Genomic DNA, 18,020 nt, shown 5'->3' with positions numbered 1-18,020 from the left:
AATGATAGACATTGTGTAAAAAAGAAGTCATTCTAAAAAATGACTGATAATTCTCATGCTAGTATGAGTATTCCCAAATTCGGAAATGTGCAAATATCTACTGTTTCTAAACTCTATATTTTGTTCCCATTTTAGAAATACATAGGTGTCTTTCATACCGATTTTTCCATGTACACATTTTTACAGAAACCATTGCAAGTTGCTGCTCAGTTTTTGGCTCTGGGTTCGTCGGGTTCTTGGTGAACCTACAAGTCCTATATATCCCCACAACCAGTAATGTCCAGCGGATGTAACGGTACATTGCTTTCAAAGAGCTGTCATAATTACAAGAAGTTACAGGTGAAAACGTTGACACAAAAGGCGCTTTTTTGCAACAAATTTTCAATTTATCCTATATTTAACTGTTAGTTTCTATAAAGAAACTTTGATGGATCTACACAAATGACCCCTTGCTGAATGCAGAATTGTTTCTACTTCTCTAACATGTATAGCTTTCCAGGATCCATTATTGCTTTTGTACCCATTTCTACCATTAACTGGAAGGAGGTCGAAAGCACAAAAAATAGCAAAAATAGGCTATGTCCCAGAAAAATGCCAAAACTGTGTAAAAAAGTTTGGGTTTCTGACAAAAGTCTTGTATCCCCTAAATGCTGGGAAAATGGTGATTTCAGCCCCACATACCCTTTTTTGATAACACTTGCAGGGAAAAACCCAGAAGCTTTCATTTGCAGCCCGTTTTTCCCATTTCCCCCCAAAAAAACTAAATTTTGCTGTATTTTGGCTCATTTCTGTGACCCCTCCAGGGGAATCCACAAACCCTGAGTACCTTCAGAATCCCCTAGATGTTGGAAGAAAAGGACGCAAATTTGGCGTGGATACCTTATGTGGTCAAAAAGTTACAGGGGCCTCAGCGCACACTACCCCAAATAGCCAAAAAAGGGCGTGGCACAGGAGGGGAAAAGGCCTGGCAGCGAAGGGGTTAAGGTCCAAAAGCCTGTTTGGACCTTTGTTGACAAGGGAGCGGTAGTTTTGAGAAATACATTTCCCTCCTTCAATCAGGTCTTCTATTATTTTGAGTTCAAGCAGGCTACAGTCAGCGACTTTATCAGGTGCCTTAATGTGGCAAGTCAGTGTGTCTTATTTGGAGATATCTGTAGATTTGTGCTGTGTTACGTGTTGATCAAAATCTTCAGGTCAGTTCAGCTGAGGCTTTCATATGGTTTGCCCCCCATACATCGCCGCGTCCATCGTTCCTTGTGTTCTGGTTCAGGCAGGACCTGGCCTTGTACTTCTGGCTAGACTGTTCACATGGAGCAGAGTCAAGACTGATTTGCATATGGCTGGATCTAAACTGAGGTGGCATGATGTGCAAAATATCGATAGATTTAGATGTAGCTCCCAGTGGCTGAGATTAATTTCAAGCATTGCATCCATCACTTTCTTGTATACCTTGGCAATGCCAATGACATCCCAAGTTACAGAACCCTCCAGTTGGTTCACCTGTTTCATCCATTCACTGTGCATGGTGGGTGGTGTTTCTTGTGTTATCTTTCTCGTCCATTTCACCCATCTGAATGATTTGTTCCAGCTATCTAAAACCACCCGAATAATTGGCAGCATGTTACTACTTAGCTTCCCCCTGTATATTGTACTCATGAGGACTGGTTCCGTTCATGAATTCCACTCTCTCCACAGTAGTGGCATGATCATACCGCCTCCAAAAATCCTTGTGATCAATACTGTTATGTCTGCCCAACCAACGCCTTCTTCATACTACGACATATGGATTTCTCTAATGCAACTCGAGGTGTTTTGTGTCCCCATATGAATGCCTTGACCTCCACCTGAGTTTTCTGGAGCCAATGTTCAGGTATCTGATGAGGGCAATTTTGGATTACATAAAGCAGTTTACATAAGGAGACCATTTTGTATAATGCAACTTGCCCTGTTTTGAAGATTAGCAGTGAATCCCACTTTGTCAGATTGGCTGTAACAGTCATAAGAAGTGGAGTGAGGCTAGGTTCCAATGCCACATGTGGGTCATGTGTACCAAGGTATTTAAAGCCAGCGCTATTTGATAGTTATTACAGTTAGGTCGGTTAATAGCCCCTAATTTTTTTGTTTAATCGTAATTTGGGTTAAGGAATTCTTACCTCTTCACCATCCAAATAAAATGTGATATGTTTGTTGTTTTGAAGAAGATATCAGAAATATGTATTCGAAACATACTGGTAATAAAGCTTATTTGCGGAGTGACCGTCTCTTAATGCACTCTACTGTACCCACCATGTAATATATTTTGGGGGCGGTTTTGAAGTAAATCTGTAACTTTCTAAAATATTGATTTATCATTTTGAAGAATGAAGTATTTTAGTGTCTGATTGAATAGGATACCTCGAAAATTAATTTGTTTGCTCTGTCATCTTAAGCTGGTTTTGCGGAGTATATCCAGGGTGTATAGATTATTCAGGGGGACAACTTCAGTTTTGTCCAGATTGAGGGGATGCCTGGAAGCATATACATAGACTTGTATGGTGTCCTTTGTGAAGATCAGAATGTCGCCTGTGTATGCAGCTACCTTCGGGTACAAGAAGAAAAGGCTGTGCTTTTTTATTGTGTGATTGTGCCTTATAGCAATCAGCTGAGGTTCTATTGCTAACGGAAATAAAAGTGGTACCAAAGGGCATCCTCGTCTGGCCCGTGCGCGAGCGCTGAATATTCCGATAACATGCTGTTATCTCGTTTGTGGGCTGTGACAGACCCCCGGGCCCACGCACACAATTCAGCGAAGACATCGCCGACTTCATCAGCCCGCACGCCCTCCTCTCCGCGGACTACATCCTCCTCGGGGACCTCAACTTCCACCTGGAGAACAACAATAACCGCAACACCATCACCCTGCTGGACAACCTCGCCAACCTCGGTCTCAAGCAGCTGGTGACCACCCCCACCCACTACGCCGGACACACACTCGACCCCGTCTTCTCATCCAGCAAGGACATCGCCGTCACCCACGCCACCGGACTCCACTGGACGGACCACAGCTGCGTCCACTTCAGCTTCAGAAGGACCACGATCCACCACCACCAGCAACAGGTTGCACGCAGAAACTGGAACAAGATCACAGCCGACCAGCTCGCGACTTCCCTGAGCATGAACCCTCCCACCAGCGCAACGAACCCAAGCCAGGCGGCCACCAACCTCGCGAAGTGGATCAGCAACTGCGCAGATGACCTCGCCCCTCTGAAGACCCCGCCCAGCAGACCGGGCAGCAAGAAAGCCGCATGGTTCACCGATGAACTCAAGAGCTCCAAGAAGAACTGCCGAGCACTCGAGAAAACCTGGCGCAGAGACCCAACACCGAACAACATGACTGCCCTCAAGCTCGCCACCCAAAAACACCACCAACTGATCCACGCCACCAAGAAAACTGCATTCAAGGACCGACTGGACAACCACGCACACAACAGCAAGGAACTCTTCAACATCGTTAAAGAGCTCTCCAACCCCAACGCCGGAAACAACGACATCATCCCTTCGCAAGACCTCTACAACTCCCTCGCCTCCTACTTCCACAACAAGATCGCGGACATACACAACAGCTTCAACACTCAACCGACGCACGCCATGACTGAACCACCACCCCCCACCACCACCCTCCTCGCCTGGACCCCGATCAGCACCGAAGACACCATCCGCACGATGAACTCCATCCACTCCGGATCTCCGACCGACCCCTGCCCTCACCACGTCTTCAACAAAGCCGACGCTGTCATCGCACCCCACCTACGGGACATCATCAACACCTCCTTCAACACCGCTACCTTCCCGGAGAGCTGGAAGCACGCCGAACTCAGCGCTCTACTAAAGAAGCCATCAGCCGACCCCACCGACCTCAAGAACTACCGCCCCATCTCGCTGCTCCCGTTTCCTGCAAAAGTCATCGAGAAGACCGTCAACAAGCAGCTGGCTGCCTTCCTCGAGACGAACGGATCCCTCGACCTCTCGCAATCTGGATTCCGGGCCAACCACAGCACCGAGACCGCCCTTATCGCAGCTACCGATGACATCCGAGCCCTGCTCGACAACGGAGAAACAGCGGCCCTCATCCTCCTAGACCTCTCCGCGGCCTTCGACACTGTCTGCCACCGTACCCTAGTGCGGCGCCTCAGCAACGTCGGAATCCAGGAGAAGGCACTGGAATGGATCATCTCGTTCCTCACCGGAAGGACACAGAGAGTCCGCCTCCCCCGTTCAGATCAGAAGCCACCGAAGTCATCTGCGGCGTTCCTCAAGGCTCCTCGCTCAGCCCAACCCTCTTCAACGCCTACATGAGCCCCCTCGCAGCCATCGCACGCCAACACAACCTCAACATTATCTCCTACGCCGACGACACCCAGCTGATCCTCTCCCTCACCAACGACCCCGCCACCGCCAGAGCCAACCTACACGAAGGGATGAGAGACGTAGCCAAGTGGATGACGAACAGCCGCCTGAAACTGAACTCGGACAAGACGGAAGTCCTCATCCTGGGATCTTCACCCTCTGCCTGGGACGACTCCTGGTGGCCCCCCGCCCTGGGCAGCGCACCCAAATCAACAGACCACGCACGCAACCTGGGCTTCATCCTGGACTCCTCCCTCTCCATGACCAGACAAGTCAACGCCGTCTCCTCGTCATGCTTCAACATCCTGCGCATGCTAGGTAAGATCTTCCGGTGGATCCCCACCGAGACCAGGAAGACGGTCACCCAGGCCCTCGTCACCAGCCGTCTGGACTACGGCAACTCCCTCTACGCCAGAACCACCGCCAAACTCCAGAAGAGACTCCAGCGGATTCAGAACGCCTCAGCACGACTCATCCTGGACATCCCCCGTCGCAGCCACATCTCCGGACACCTGAGAGATCTGCACTGGCTCCCGGTCAACAAGAGAATCACCTTCCGTCTCCTCGCCCACGCACACAAAGCCCTACACAACCAAGGCCCAGGATACCTCAACAGCCGCCTCAACTTCTACGCTCCCACACGCCAGCTTCGATCGACCGGCCACGCCCTCGCCGCCATCCCCCGCATCCGAAGAGCCACCACAGGAGGAAGGTCCTTCTCCTACCTGGCCGCCAAGACCTGGAACTCCCTCCCGACCCACCTCCGCCTGACCCAGGACCACCTTGCCTTCAGGAAGCAGCTCAAGACCTGGCTGTTCGAGCAATAGCGGACCCCCCTCCCCTAGCGCCTTGAGACCCTCCGGGTGAGTAGTGCGCTATATAAATGCCTTGATTGATTGATTGAGTGGGACATAAAGTGAGGGTGACCAGGCGTCCCGGATTTGCCAGGACGGTCCCCGTTTTTCATCAGCTGTCTGGGCAGATTTTGAGAAATTTAGCTCATGTCCCGGTTTTTGGAGAGGGTCGGCAAAAATAGAAGGACTATAATTTTACGTCAAGCGAGCGCACAGAATGACAGCGCCCCTCAGCAGAGAATTACAAAACAAGCAGAAAGAACATACATAAGATGCTATTTTTAAACCCAGTAGCTTGCCTGTGAATTAACCTGCTTTGTTGGAACAACTGCTAACTCCCTTTTGACACATAGTCCCAGGATATAATGACAAAAGATGTTAGTGATGGCCCTTTACAGAGCAGCTTATTACCCCTCATTTTTTTCCGCTTAAAACAAAGCACTGCTATTAGCATGATGCTTTTTTTGGCCAGAGTCTGGCGCCCTCCCTTGAATAACTTGAGGCCCACATGGGGGGCCCGCCACCCAGTTTGAAGACCCCGGCACTATATGATATCCCTCAATGCAACCGATGAAACAAGGAAAAACCACACTCTTAAAAGGATCTTCTTAATAGGAGTACAGGAGGCAATCCCGTCCAGATGGATGTATTGACATCACTTTGTCTAGAAGAGGATTCACCAGTTTAGACTTCACCTGCTTCCTGATGTTCATTGGGCCTTTTTCATTAAGTCCATGTAACGGAGACAATAAGGAGCAGGTAGGCTTGAAGCTACTGCAGAGACCAGATTCTGATGCATAATGATAGCCATCAACATTGAGTTTCTAAGAAAATGTTGAATTTGGATTACAAGTGCATTTCTTGGTGTTTCTAGTGCCTTTCTGATGTTCATGATTAATTTCAGCAGTGGATTTTGAAGTGATTGCTTTCTGTTTTTCTGCAGTGCCTTCACTGGTTGCTGTGGCACGGGGCTGATATAACTGATGTGACTACCCGAGGCTGGACAGCAGCTCACCTGTCGGCAATCAGAGGGCAAGATGCTTGCATGCAGGTAAACATTACTCCTTTTTACATATATTACTCATATAGGATCCATAGTGGAATAGACCTTGTGAGAGACAACCAGCAGACTGCTCTACTATTTGGATGCGAGATAGAGATATTTTAAATGGAGATCCTGAAATGGACTAAACGATAGCTTTGGAAAGCCACAGTGCCCAGATAAATTGCTATGTAAAATATAAATGTAATGGCTGTGACAGTAGGCTAACTCAAAGGAACAGTTGTTGGTGGAAGAGTGGTGGAATCGCCAAAAAAAAAGTCATTTGATAACTTGTCTCTACCATGGGACTTATTTTCCTTATAGGATTACATTTTCTGTTTCTTATTTATATTCACATTCGGTTTAGTTTTAGCTCAATTAACTTTGTGTGTACTGTATCTCAGGATGTCTATTCAAGGGGCATCTGTGTGCCTTAAAAATCAGTCATAATAGTGGTTACTTTATGTGCAGAATTAAATGAAACTAGTACGGATAGTAAAAACAGAAAAAATCTAAATGTAAGAAGAGAGTCTGGGTGAAGAGACTGTCAGTCAAGTCACATGTGATACAGATTCAGGAAAAAGGCCCATTCAGCTTAAATTATTTTATAGCAGAAGACACTGACTTCAGCATCGCGAACGACTTTGGCAATGAGTATAAAGAGACAACAAGACCCACAAATACTTTAGCGCAAGTCCCAGCAGAGCTCTGTATTATTGTTCACAAGTTATGTTTAAATACCTCACCAAAGTTAGAGTTTTATCTTAGAATATAGGAGAGGGAACTCCTCATTTATGTGTACCAGGTATGCAGAATCATTACTACTGACTTGTCCCTGCTGGACATTGTTCTGCCTGGACCACAGTGTGACAGTATACACCATGCCAGGTGCCGGGGGAGGATACAATGGAAGCACACACCGGGGTGGAGGAGTAGCGTAATAATAATAATTATATAAATAAAGGTACCGACATGTTGAGCTCCACCTGCATTTAAAAAAGATCTCTTTGGGTTTAGAGGGCTAACTGTTCATTACATATTTTGTTAACAAAGGGAGATAAAAACAAGGGTTGGGTTGGTCACTTTGTATAAAAAAGAATACATGCATTGGGGTGAGGCACAGGTAGAAAAGATAATTAGTTGGCCAAAGCCATGGAGATGCTCTGCAGAGCTAATGATATGCTATGTTATGCTATGCTATGTTATTCAGATGTGTAGAGTGCACTGTCACCCAGGAGGGTTTCCTGGCACTGAGCAGGTATGAGTCTAGGCACACCTAGGGCCTAGTGGGACCACTCCAAAACCTAGGTCCCCAGCTTGTGATGTGAGTACAGCATGGGTAGTTGAGAATGATTCTGGCTGCTGAGTTCTGAATGGTCTGCAGCCTTTTGGTGAGTCTTTTATTGATCACTACATAGAGAGCATTCCCATAGTCCAGCTTGCTTGTGACCAAGGCATGTGTGACAATTTTCCAGGCACTGATTGGGAGCCATTAGAAAATCTTCCTCTGTATCTTCAGTGTATGGAAGCTTGAGGTGGTGATGGCATTGACTTGGGCGTTCATGCTTAATTTGCTGTCGATGATCCCAAGGTTCTTGGTGTCTGTGGTGGCATGGGTGTTGGTCCCAGCTCTGTAGGCCCCCAGGTGATTATGTGCTCTTCCCCAAGATAATTAATTCTGTCATCAGTGTTCGTCCAGTGGGCAATTTTAGTCATGCTGGCTTTGAACTTGATTCGGGTACTTGGCATCTTGTCCGTGAGGCAGACAATGAGTTATAAGTAATTGGCATAGGAGAGGACGTTAATATTGTGTGAGCGGATGATGCTGGCTAGAGCGATGATGTATGCATTGAAGAGGGAGGATCCTTGCAGAACTTTGCTGATAAGGTTGTGGGCATCTGACGTGTCCGGTGCAAAGTCCCCTTATTTGGTCTTTCCAGTTAGGAAGGAGCAGATCCATCAGAGTGTGTGTCCTTGGATTCTGAAGTCATGTAGGCATTGGGTGAAGATTGGGTGTGAGACTGTGTCAAATGCTGCGTAGAAGGCCAGGGGGGTGAGGGCTGCCGTGTCTCCTCTGCCCTGAGTCATGCAGATGTCATCCATGGCAGTAATGAGAGCAGTCTTCATGCTGTGGTTGGGTCTGAAACCAAACTCAGTGGTGTTGAGGAGTTGGTGGTCATTAAGTTAGTCAGTGAGGTGTCTGTTCATGATTTTCTCTAAGACCTTGGCAAGGAATGGTAGCAGGTGTATTGATCTGTAGTTGGCAAGCGTTGAAGGGTCAGCAGACAGTTTCTACAGCAATGGGAGGACAGTTTCATGGTAGAGTGTCACGCCTCCACTTTTCATCCAAAGAGAGGACGCGACTTTCTGCAGAAAGCAGAAAAAAATCAAAACATCTGCTGGGGGACTCACTGTATAAACCTCACTGCTGCATACTGTCAGTAGTTCTTGAACCAGTTAACCAATAGTGAAAATAGTTTCCTTGTGTTTCATTGAATATATTATCCTCATGAGTTAAAATATTATAAAGATAATTCGTTTCCACACAATTTCAGTTGTTCTGTCTCTTTTTCTGGTGTACTGTTGAAGAGATTTACTCTCTTATTTGGATATTCATGAATTTTCCATTGACCTAGTGAATTCACTTCATCAGTAATCCCCTCTTTGGTTTGCCCATAGAGGCACGTCAGGACCAATTGCTGTTCCTTCATTTTGTAAGAGTAGGCAGTGGTCTGTGGGACCACTGCCTGCTCTTAAAAAACGTTTTTGCAAACATTCACAAAGGGGAAGGGGTCCTATAGGAACCCCTTCCCGATTGCGAATGGGTTACCACCAACTCGAAGTTGGTGGTAAAATGCAAATGTTTTGCAACTGCATCCACTGTCACAAAACATTAATACATACCATTACATTCAGTATTTGGAAGGGACACCTTGAACATGCCCCTTACAAATAACGAAATACAAATCCATTTTGCGATTCAGTAACAGGTTACTGAACCACAAAATAGGGTTTGCTACATGGGAAAAGCCTTTTTTGCGTTAGCAAACGGGCCGATTCTGTGAATCAGCCTGTTTAAGAAACGCAAAATTGCTCGATACATGTGGCCCATAATGTCATAGCCAATTTGGCTGACAGTTGTTCACAAGTTAGATTAGATTTATCCATGCAAGCTGCCAAAAATCTTAAAATCCATTTTAACTTTTGATACCAATGAACATCTAGGTGCAGGAGGATGGGTCAAGGGGTGTTCTCCAATCTGGTGACCATCTAACCCAAACTGTCACCAACTGAGATGCTGAGTTGTAGGAACTAATAGTGCTGCAAGCGAAACCTGAAGAAGTTAATTCAGTCAGGAAATTGGTAATGTTCACCGCATCTGTCCATAAAGAATTGAATCTCTATTCACAACACCAACTGGTACATCTTGTCCATGCAGATTCATTATATGATTGGCACCAGAGGCCCAGGCTTGTAGAATGAACTCCAAAGATTGTCTCAAAAGTCCCTGAACTTATCGTCTTTCCACAAATGTCTCCATGCTATCAAATGAAGTTTATCTGATAGCACAAAGGGATGAGGAAGGCCTAACTGACTTATTAGAAGGTACTGAGACGAGGAAAATAGGATTGGATGAGCACATGTTGATTTCAGAAAGACCAGGAACCACACTTGAGATCTCCATTAGGGAATTACTATGACTAGTTTTGCTTGTTGATGCTTGATATATGACACATGAGTCACAACAAATAAGGGGAAAAAAGAATGGAGACCAGACAGTCAATCCTGTACAAAAACATCAGTTGCTTTGCTGATGTATCTGGTCTCCAACTGTAAAAGCAAGGCCAAGGCAGTTGATATGCCAGCTGGGAGGCAAACAGGTATGTAGCAACAAAACAAACTAAGGACCTCAAAGTTTCATCAGAAAATAAAACCAAATTCAATCCAGTTTTCATTTGCAAATTCTTGAGATTCCTGGAGGTCTAGTCTGCTACCAGATTGCTCCTCCCAGGTAAATATTCCACTGCCATGGAGATCCTGCAACGAAGGCAATGATGCCAAAAGTCTATCACTCGGCCCACCAGAACCTTTGAATTAGTGCCCCCAAAGTTGTTGATGTAACAACCTACTGAGATGTCCATCTTCTGCAACACACAACAATTAATTCAGTTTTTTCACTAGAAAAAAACCCCAACAAATGTTTTAGGCAATTTAAGTGCATTTCCAGTTCTTTTCTTACCAGGTTCCTCTGACGGAAAAAATACCACATCTGGACACATTCAAGACTGCTGACATCAGACTCTATCACCAAGTTTGGAGTTGATGCAAATATGGCTCAGCCATTCCCCGTTTTCATGTGGGACTGCCAACAGCATAGTTCCTGTCTGGCCTCCTCTGAAACAGGAAGAGGGCCTGACTATGATAGACCATTCCTGAGGTTTTGGATCTTCAATCTCTTGAGGGCCCTATAGTACATGGGCCCAAAAGATATCGCTTGACTAGAGGATGAGAGTAATCCCATGATTCTTGCAATGATCCTCGAAGAAATTATGTCCTTGGTCAGATTTGAACTCAGCTCCTTTTTGGTCCACTTTATTTTGGAGGCTGCTAACTGAGGGGTTTCAGACTGGAAGTTGATCTGGAACCCCGGGAACTTCAAGGCCATAAGTATAAGTAATGTGGAACAACATTTATGCATGGTTTAATGAGTTAATTTTCATTCTTCAGGATTATAAGAAGTTTGGTTTACTCGCCCAGTTTTACAGAGTATGAGAGAATCCAACATGATTTTTCTGGCCAGTAATTTCAGCCAGATTCCACGTTTTGTTTTCTAACTGTGGGGACCATACAGTGATGTACCCCATAAGAAAAACACCTTGCCCTTAACTCACCTTTTACCCCTCCTTCCACTCTCCGTCTGCAGACCTGCACTATATTTATCACCTGCTCAAAGCAGGTGGTAAATGTATGTGGTAGAACCACATGGAATAGAGGATTACTTGTAGTTTTACGACTGTAGGAATCAGCCCTGCACAGTAATTTCCCATCCATGGGGTTGTACTCATCATTGCACAGTACTGGGGTGATTTTATCCGGTGGTAATGGTACAATTGTCCCAGTAATGTGCACCTCGGAATCCAGGCCTGTAAATTGAACTGGGGTTAGTTAGGTCTGACTTGGAGCCATTGATTATGAGTCCCAGGCTTAGCAATGAGTCTATGCTCAATCAAAATGAATCCCTATCAGAGCAGGAACAAGGCTGATTTTCATATGGCTGTTTCCTGTCTGAGCTGCCATGGTGGGCAAAAAAATGTACTGGATTGTGGCTCAGAGTAATTACCAGTGCCTAAGATTAATTCAAGTAATCCACCCATCCTCCATTTTTAGGCGTCACTCTTAACATAAAAAAATATTATTTGCATGCCAAATGTACCTGTTAGGCAATCCATGCATTTATACCAGATTCTAAACGTAGGACTTTCCAGGATCTTTTACACAGAATCTTAGCAGTATGTTTCAGTCTTTTTAGACATTATCATAAGAGGATGACTACTTGTTCACGATTAATTATTTGATGTATATGAAGCAGTCATAAGAAAGTGTGGGTCCCCATAATAATATTATCAAATGCTGACCACTCTGCTTCAAGGGCACGAACAATTCAGCAACTGCTTGTCCGGTATCTCCTTGGCTTTCTTTTGCCTGTGGACTGTGAGTCTTGTGAGAAAATGTCAAAAACTGAAATATGGCATGAAGAAATTTCGAAAATGATTTGAAAGACATAAAACTCCAAACAGGTGTTCACATATTTAAAACGTTTAGATTTTTAGTTTCCAATTAAATGTGTGCATTGTCATAACATCATACAGACCAGGTCTACGTTAGATGCAGGGCGGCACATTTTGAGTTATAGCCTGTAGTACATACAGTATTGTACAGCAATGGCTCGTTTGTAGTTTGCACTAAGAAAAACCGTACAAATGCTCTTTTTTGTAGGCTCTTATAACTAATGGTGCCAACCTAACAGCAAAGGATGATCGGGACTGCACTCCATCACACCTTGCTGCCGCTCATGGACATTCATTCACTTTGCAGACCATTCTTCGCAGTGGGGTGGTAAGTATTAATTTGTTTATTTTCAGTTCATTGTAAAGGTTTTCTTTTTCAGCATTTAAACTGATTAAGCCTTGTTGGTTTTGAGGCCTACGACTGCACCAAATAAATCAGTAATATCCAGAATTGGTTTATATTGTTCCATGGAATACCAGTATACTTTCTGCACAGAGTGGGATACCCGATTCCACCTCCTCCGCATCAATCCTTTCTCTATATTGAAGTTTGAACCCTCTGCGGGAGTGGTGCTGTATCCAGCACAAGGACCTGAGAAGTTATAGGACTTGAATGGTCCTCATCTATAGTACTGTGGTGATCATTGCCCCTGCCTCTAACTAGACTGTTTCCTACTTTCAATATCAATTTTATTACATCTGCAAACTTCTCCATAAATTTCCACATGATTACAGGAATTCATTGAAGGAAGTTGTCTCGCTATACAGTGCACTAAAAGAAGTACACTGCGTAGAGAGTTCAGCACACAGGACACCACTGGCATCCATGTTTGGGTCAGCTTTTGTGTAAAGCAGTTTTATCATTTTGATTATGTCAGGGGCCAAATGTAAACTCTGATAACATCTGCAGAAGTTGATAGAGTCAACTGCTTTTTTAGCATCAAGCGTTGCCACTACTACCCCCAACTTCTCAGTTACTCCATGTAGTGCGTGGAACAATCTCCTCGATTTGTAGCAGGTGGATCTATTTGGAATAAATCCTGCCAGGTCAAAATGTTCACATAGTAGGAACAATCATATTTCCAATTACTTTTAGCAGTACTTTGTTATCCAAATTAGTAAGCGAGGCCTATATGAATCATGCTTTTAGAGTCTGTATTGGGCTTTAGCATCACTGTAATTACTACCAAACACTACACCTCAAGTCTTGTTTGAAGCAATACTGTGGGACTCAACAAGGTGTTATACTCTCAATTGCCAAAGACGCATCTTCCCACATGGTGCATGCCTGAATTGGCAGACGTCCAAGACTACACAGTAAACGACAATAACCATTACATTACACATACCCCACACCTATACATGACAGCAACATATTAACCACACACTACTACTATTCATTCAGCTCAACTGCTCAGAAAACAAACTTTGGTCTTCAACAGAATCGTTGAGACCAGGGTCTGAAAGGCACACACAACAGCACTTTAGAGCTATTCTGTTGGCAATATAGTGCTATAGAAATCTTGGTAGCAAAACCTCACTTCTCTTTTAGGAGAAGGTGATTCTGGATATTGGTATAGTATTTATATAAGTGTTCAATCACCAAATGTTCTTGGTGATAACTAATCACTGGAAAACTGGCATTTAAAATGCTGGCTTGTAATACCTGAAACCACAATTACACATTAAAAAGATACATTTTTCAGACTTCTTAAACTTTAGTAAAGATACTTGACCATTAGCAACGGGAAATAGAATTCCACAGCTTAGCCGATGTCACTGAGACGGCCCTATATCTGAAAGTAAAAGTTCTCACTCTCGGGATCTGAAGTAAAAACTTGTTTTCGGAACATAGTTATCTTCTTGACTTATCTGGAAAAACTATTTCTGGCCATGAAGTCCAGTTTATTGCAGAAGAAGGATTTGTGTATTATCCTCAGGGCTTTAAAGGCATGACATTTCTGTGCAGTTTCCTGATGATGAGTGACATTTGATCAAATTTCCTTGGCCTGCAGAGCAGACACGCTACTGCATTTTGAAAAGATGAAGGTGGGCAATTTTATGCATCTAAAAGAATGGTGTTGGTGTAATCCAACCTCGATTGAATCATGGCCACAACTTCTAGGTTTCTGTATTTTGTATCGAGATAAAAAAGAATCTTACGCAGGATCTTTAAATAAAAAAAATTAAAAATTGTTTTTAGAAACTAGAGATTCAAGGTCTATGTGAGTCAATAAAAATCCCATGGTCACATGCACAGAGGGTGGGCTATCAGGGTGAACCTTTTACTTTGGAACATTTCAGCTCATTCACTTTAATTCTTAAAGAATTTGGCAGAATGTCAGATTCTTTTCTAGGATTTAGTTTGAAAAAATGGTAGATCCCCCCCCACTGAGTCACCATTAAGATATTTGCTAATAAAGAGTCTAGTTGGCAGAGGACTTTGTGATAGTTCCCCCCTTAGCAGTGTTTCCTTATACATCTGAAACCGACTGTGGCATTTACCTCCGGTGAGAATGTCGGGAATAACCTAAAGTGAGGGCATGGGTGCAGGTGTACCCCCACCACCTGGGTGCTTGAGTTCCACAAAAATGAAACGTGATTCAGGTTTCTATTGATTATTTAGCCTACCTTTGGCGTTGTGTGTTTTTGTCTTTTTTCTGAAAGTAGCTGGGCATATATTTCAGATGATTCGCTCTTAATTATAGAACGAATCGCCAGTGCATGAAAATCCTTAGAAACTCAGTGAGGAAGCAAGGACGTTGAGGGAAGCCCTAGCATTCTCGCAAGAAACATCACTGCAATACATTGTTTTAGCTGTCTGCAGAATTCTTAGACTATTTTGCAGTAAAACACAGCACATTATGGTATCTGTGGGATTATTCCAACAGCACAGCCAAGAAAGTGCAGAGGACTCCACTTTTTATCCAGTATTCCATTTTTTTAAATCATTTGTTCATTCCATAAATTCATCACATCTTTTTTCATTTTTTTAAAACTGAAAGTTCGTAAATCCCATATTTTTCCAATGCTTAGGACATGCCTATTCAGGCCTTATTCACTAGCACGTGGGATTAATGTTAATCTACAAGTCCCAGAATACAAAATAAAAAAACTGAATTGTGCTGCAAGTCATACATGGGCCTGGGAAGCATTGGTAACTATGGCTTCAAAAGGGGACACTGGCTATGACTTGTTCAGAGAGGATTTGATAGGACTTTTGTAAGGAGGGGGGTTGTTAGGAATTTCGAGAGGGCCCATGGTTTGGGGACTGAGACAGGGTAGGGGTGTTAAAGGGTTACTGGTCTTTAAAGAGGTACATAATTTGTCTTTCAAGAATAGGAACCAATGAGGCTTTCCAGAGGAAAAGGGGTATTGCGATTTCAAAATGGGGTTCTAGATATGAGAGTTTAGAGGGAGATTTGAAAGGCACTTTAATGTGGTTTTAATAAAGGGGACACTAGTTACCTCGATGGATGTTTGCAGAAGTGATGGATTCAGGCGTCAGAGAGGATATCTGAAATGGGCTTTGCAGAACAAGGTAGAGAGGTTAGAACTTTTAGATGAGTCCAGAGAGGTCTTTGCAGAGATGGTCTGAATGGGGTTTGTAGTGGAATATTGATGGAGTTTTGGAGTGTATGTCTGGCTGGGTCTTTGCAGAAGGAGAAAGGAGGGAAAACTATTTGGATGAGAGTTTGTTAATGGTGTGTGGATAGAGATTTGTAAGGGTGCAATGATACAGCTGTCTAGGGGTCTTTTCATATGTGTCTGTAGGGGGTCTGAGGATGTGTTGCGGCTTTAAAGAAGGCATAACAATGGGACTTTTCAGCAGTGTTTTGAAAAAAAACATTCAAGTGGGTTATTTTAGATGGGGCTTATAAAAGGAGATCTAGATGGGGTTTTGAAAAAGGGCTCTGGATGTTTTATTATTAAGAGGGCCTACATATTCTCTTGTGGAGGGGTGCCTGGATAGGACTTTGTTAAAGGATATCTGAATGGTGCTGTTACAATGAGATCTGGGCAGGTCTTTGAAGGAGGGTCTGGGAGGTGCTTTGCAGAGTAAGTTGAGAAAGGGCTTTGTTGAGGGCGATGGGGTTTTGTAGAGTATGTCTAGGTGAGCGCTTTACAGAGTGACTCTTGAGGTAATTTGCTGAGAGTTTTGGGTAGGACTTTGCTGAGAAGGGTCAGGATGTAACTTTGATGAGGAGTTCTGGATGGAGGTTTGATGAGGGGACCTGGATGGGGCTTTTCCTGTAATGCAATTCCCAATGTGTCAACGATTCAGTAACCTTTTTTACCCTCAACTCCATCTCCATCCTTCAAAAGTAGGAGGGAAGCCTGACTGCAAAACATTTTGCCCCAGGGTATGGGGTAGAGGAGGGCTAAGCATTGTAGAAGTCCACTATTCTAGGGGATAGTTTAGCAATTAAGGGGCCATTATGATGACGGACAGAAAAGCCGTCCGTCTGCCATAGTGTCAGAAAAAATCACCCCACGTGGGACGCAGCATGTCCGTTGGTCAAATTACGATGCAACGTACGCAAAATCAGACCGCGGCGGATGGATGTCACAAAACACCGTTCACCACGGTCGGAAAAGCTGCAAATCCGACCACCGCGGCCGGGGAAAGCAGCTCGAAAACCCCGCTCCTGCCGCGGCATGACCGCACGGCCAATTACAATGAGAATGCGGAGCTGGCGGACCGAGCACTGCCATCTGACAGCATCGCACGCACACAGGCCAAATGAATGGCGGGCGAAACCAACCCCACAATAACGCCGAAGTGTGCCTGTACTTCCTGCCACCCTCAATCACAACACACACGACACAATGACACCCCGCAACTTTCTCCTGGTAAGGAAAGCCATGCGCAGCATGGAAGAGGTCGTCACCCATGTGGACACACCCATACACCACAGATGACAACAAACCCCTACCTGGACCAGCATCCTCTGCCTCTGCAAACCACAAGCCGAGACCACAAGCTGACCACAATTGACTCACTCTGCACAACATCACACCCACCTATCTCCACACAACACCACTCACACCCACACACCTCACACACTACACATCTACTACACTACACATATCTCCACCATTACCTTGTACCCTGCTCCCCTCATTCATTTGCACCATGACCCACAAGAAAATGCCCAACTTCACTGACTCAGAGTTGAAAGTGATGGTAGAAGAGGCAATCAGGGCAGAACCACATTTTTCCTTGCACCTGGTCCAACACACCCCACCTGTGGGCAAGAATCAGATGTGGGCAAGGATCCACAGCAAATACAAGTTTGTAGGGACCCCCTTACACACTGTGCGTGACATCAGGAACAAGCTTCCGGCCCAGAGGAACCACGCGGCGGCACAGAGTACTAGTGGCGGCCCTCCCATTCCACCACCAACCTTCCCTGTATTGGGATGAGAAGGTGCCTGCCATAATGCATCCAGCGAGTCTCATAGGAATCGTGGGGTGGCTGGAGGCTGGTAAGTCCCAACAAAATGATCACAATACACCGTTGCGCACAACATGTAAGCCCCAATCGCCTGACCACATCAAACTCATGTGGAATGCACGCTTACAATATGAATGAGTCACAAGAACAGCATTTCCTCAATCAGTTCAACCTCACAGGTAGGTGGTCAGCTCATTCACCCTGGCCTCCCTCCCAAACAGCATGGCTCACCCTCCCCACCCCACAGCCATGTGGCAGCTAACACCGTTGACTGTGCCTCCCAACAGGTAGCTAGCCATCTGACTGGGGAGGCGGATGCCGAGCCCTGACAGCAACACCACAACCCCCACATGGCCCTCTGTCTCCCCTCACAAACAGCATGGAGCCAAATGAACCCCACATCCCGCACTTCGTAGCCAACTCTGGAAACCCCCATCAGTTACTAGGCCCTGCACATACAGAGAAATCCATCCAGAGGCCACATGATTCA

General features: G+C 45.0%; 1 protein-coding gene across 3 annotated transcripts in view; it reads left to right on the top strand.

The window, feature by feature from the left end:
- Window positions 1-18,020, top strand: part of ANKRD42 (ankyrin repeat domain 42) — a 394,873-nt gene that overhangs the window by 166,024 nt on the left and 210,829 nt on the right. For all 3 annotated transcript variants that reach the window (XM_085620564.1, XM_085620566.1, XM_085620565.1), the window contains exons 3-4: window positions 6,184-6,291; window positions 12,280-12,399. In XM_085620564.1, coding sequence (XP_085476690.1) covers window positions 6,184-6,291; window positions 12,280-12,399 — 228 coding nt within the window. The remainder of the gene's footprint in view (window positions 1-6,183; window positions 6,292-12,279; window positions 12,400-18,020) is intronic.

Source organism: Triturus cristatus, chromosome 8, assembly GCF_964204655.1.
Source record: "Triturus cristatus chromosome 8, aTriCri1.1, whole genome shotgun sequence".
In the NCBI taxonomy this organism is placed as follows: Eukaryota; Metazoa; Chordata; class Amphibia; order Caudata; family Salamandridae; genus Triturus; species Triturus cristatus.
This window is presented reverse-complemented; position numbering and strand designations above follow the sequence as displayed.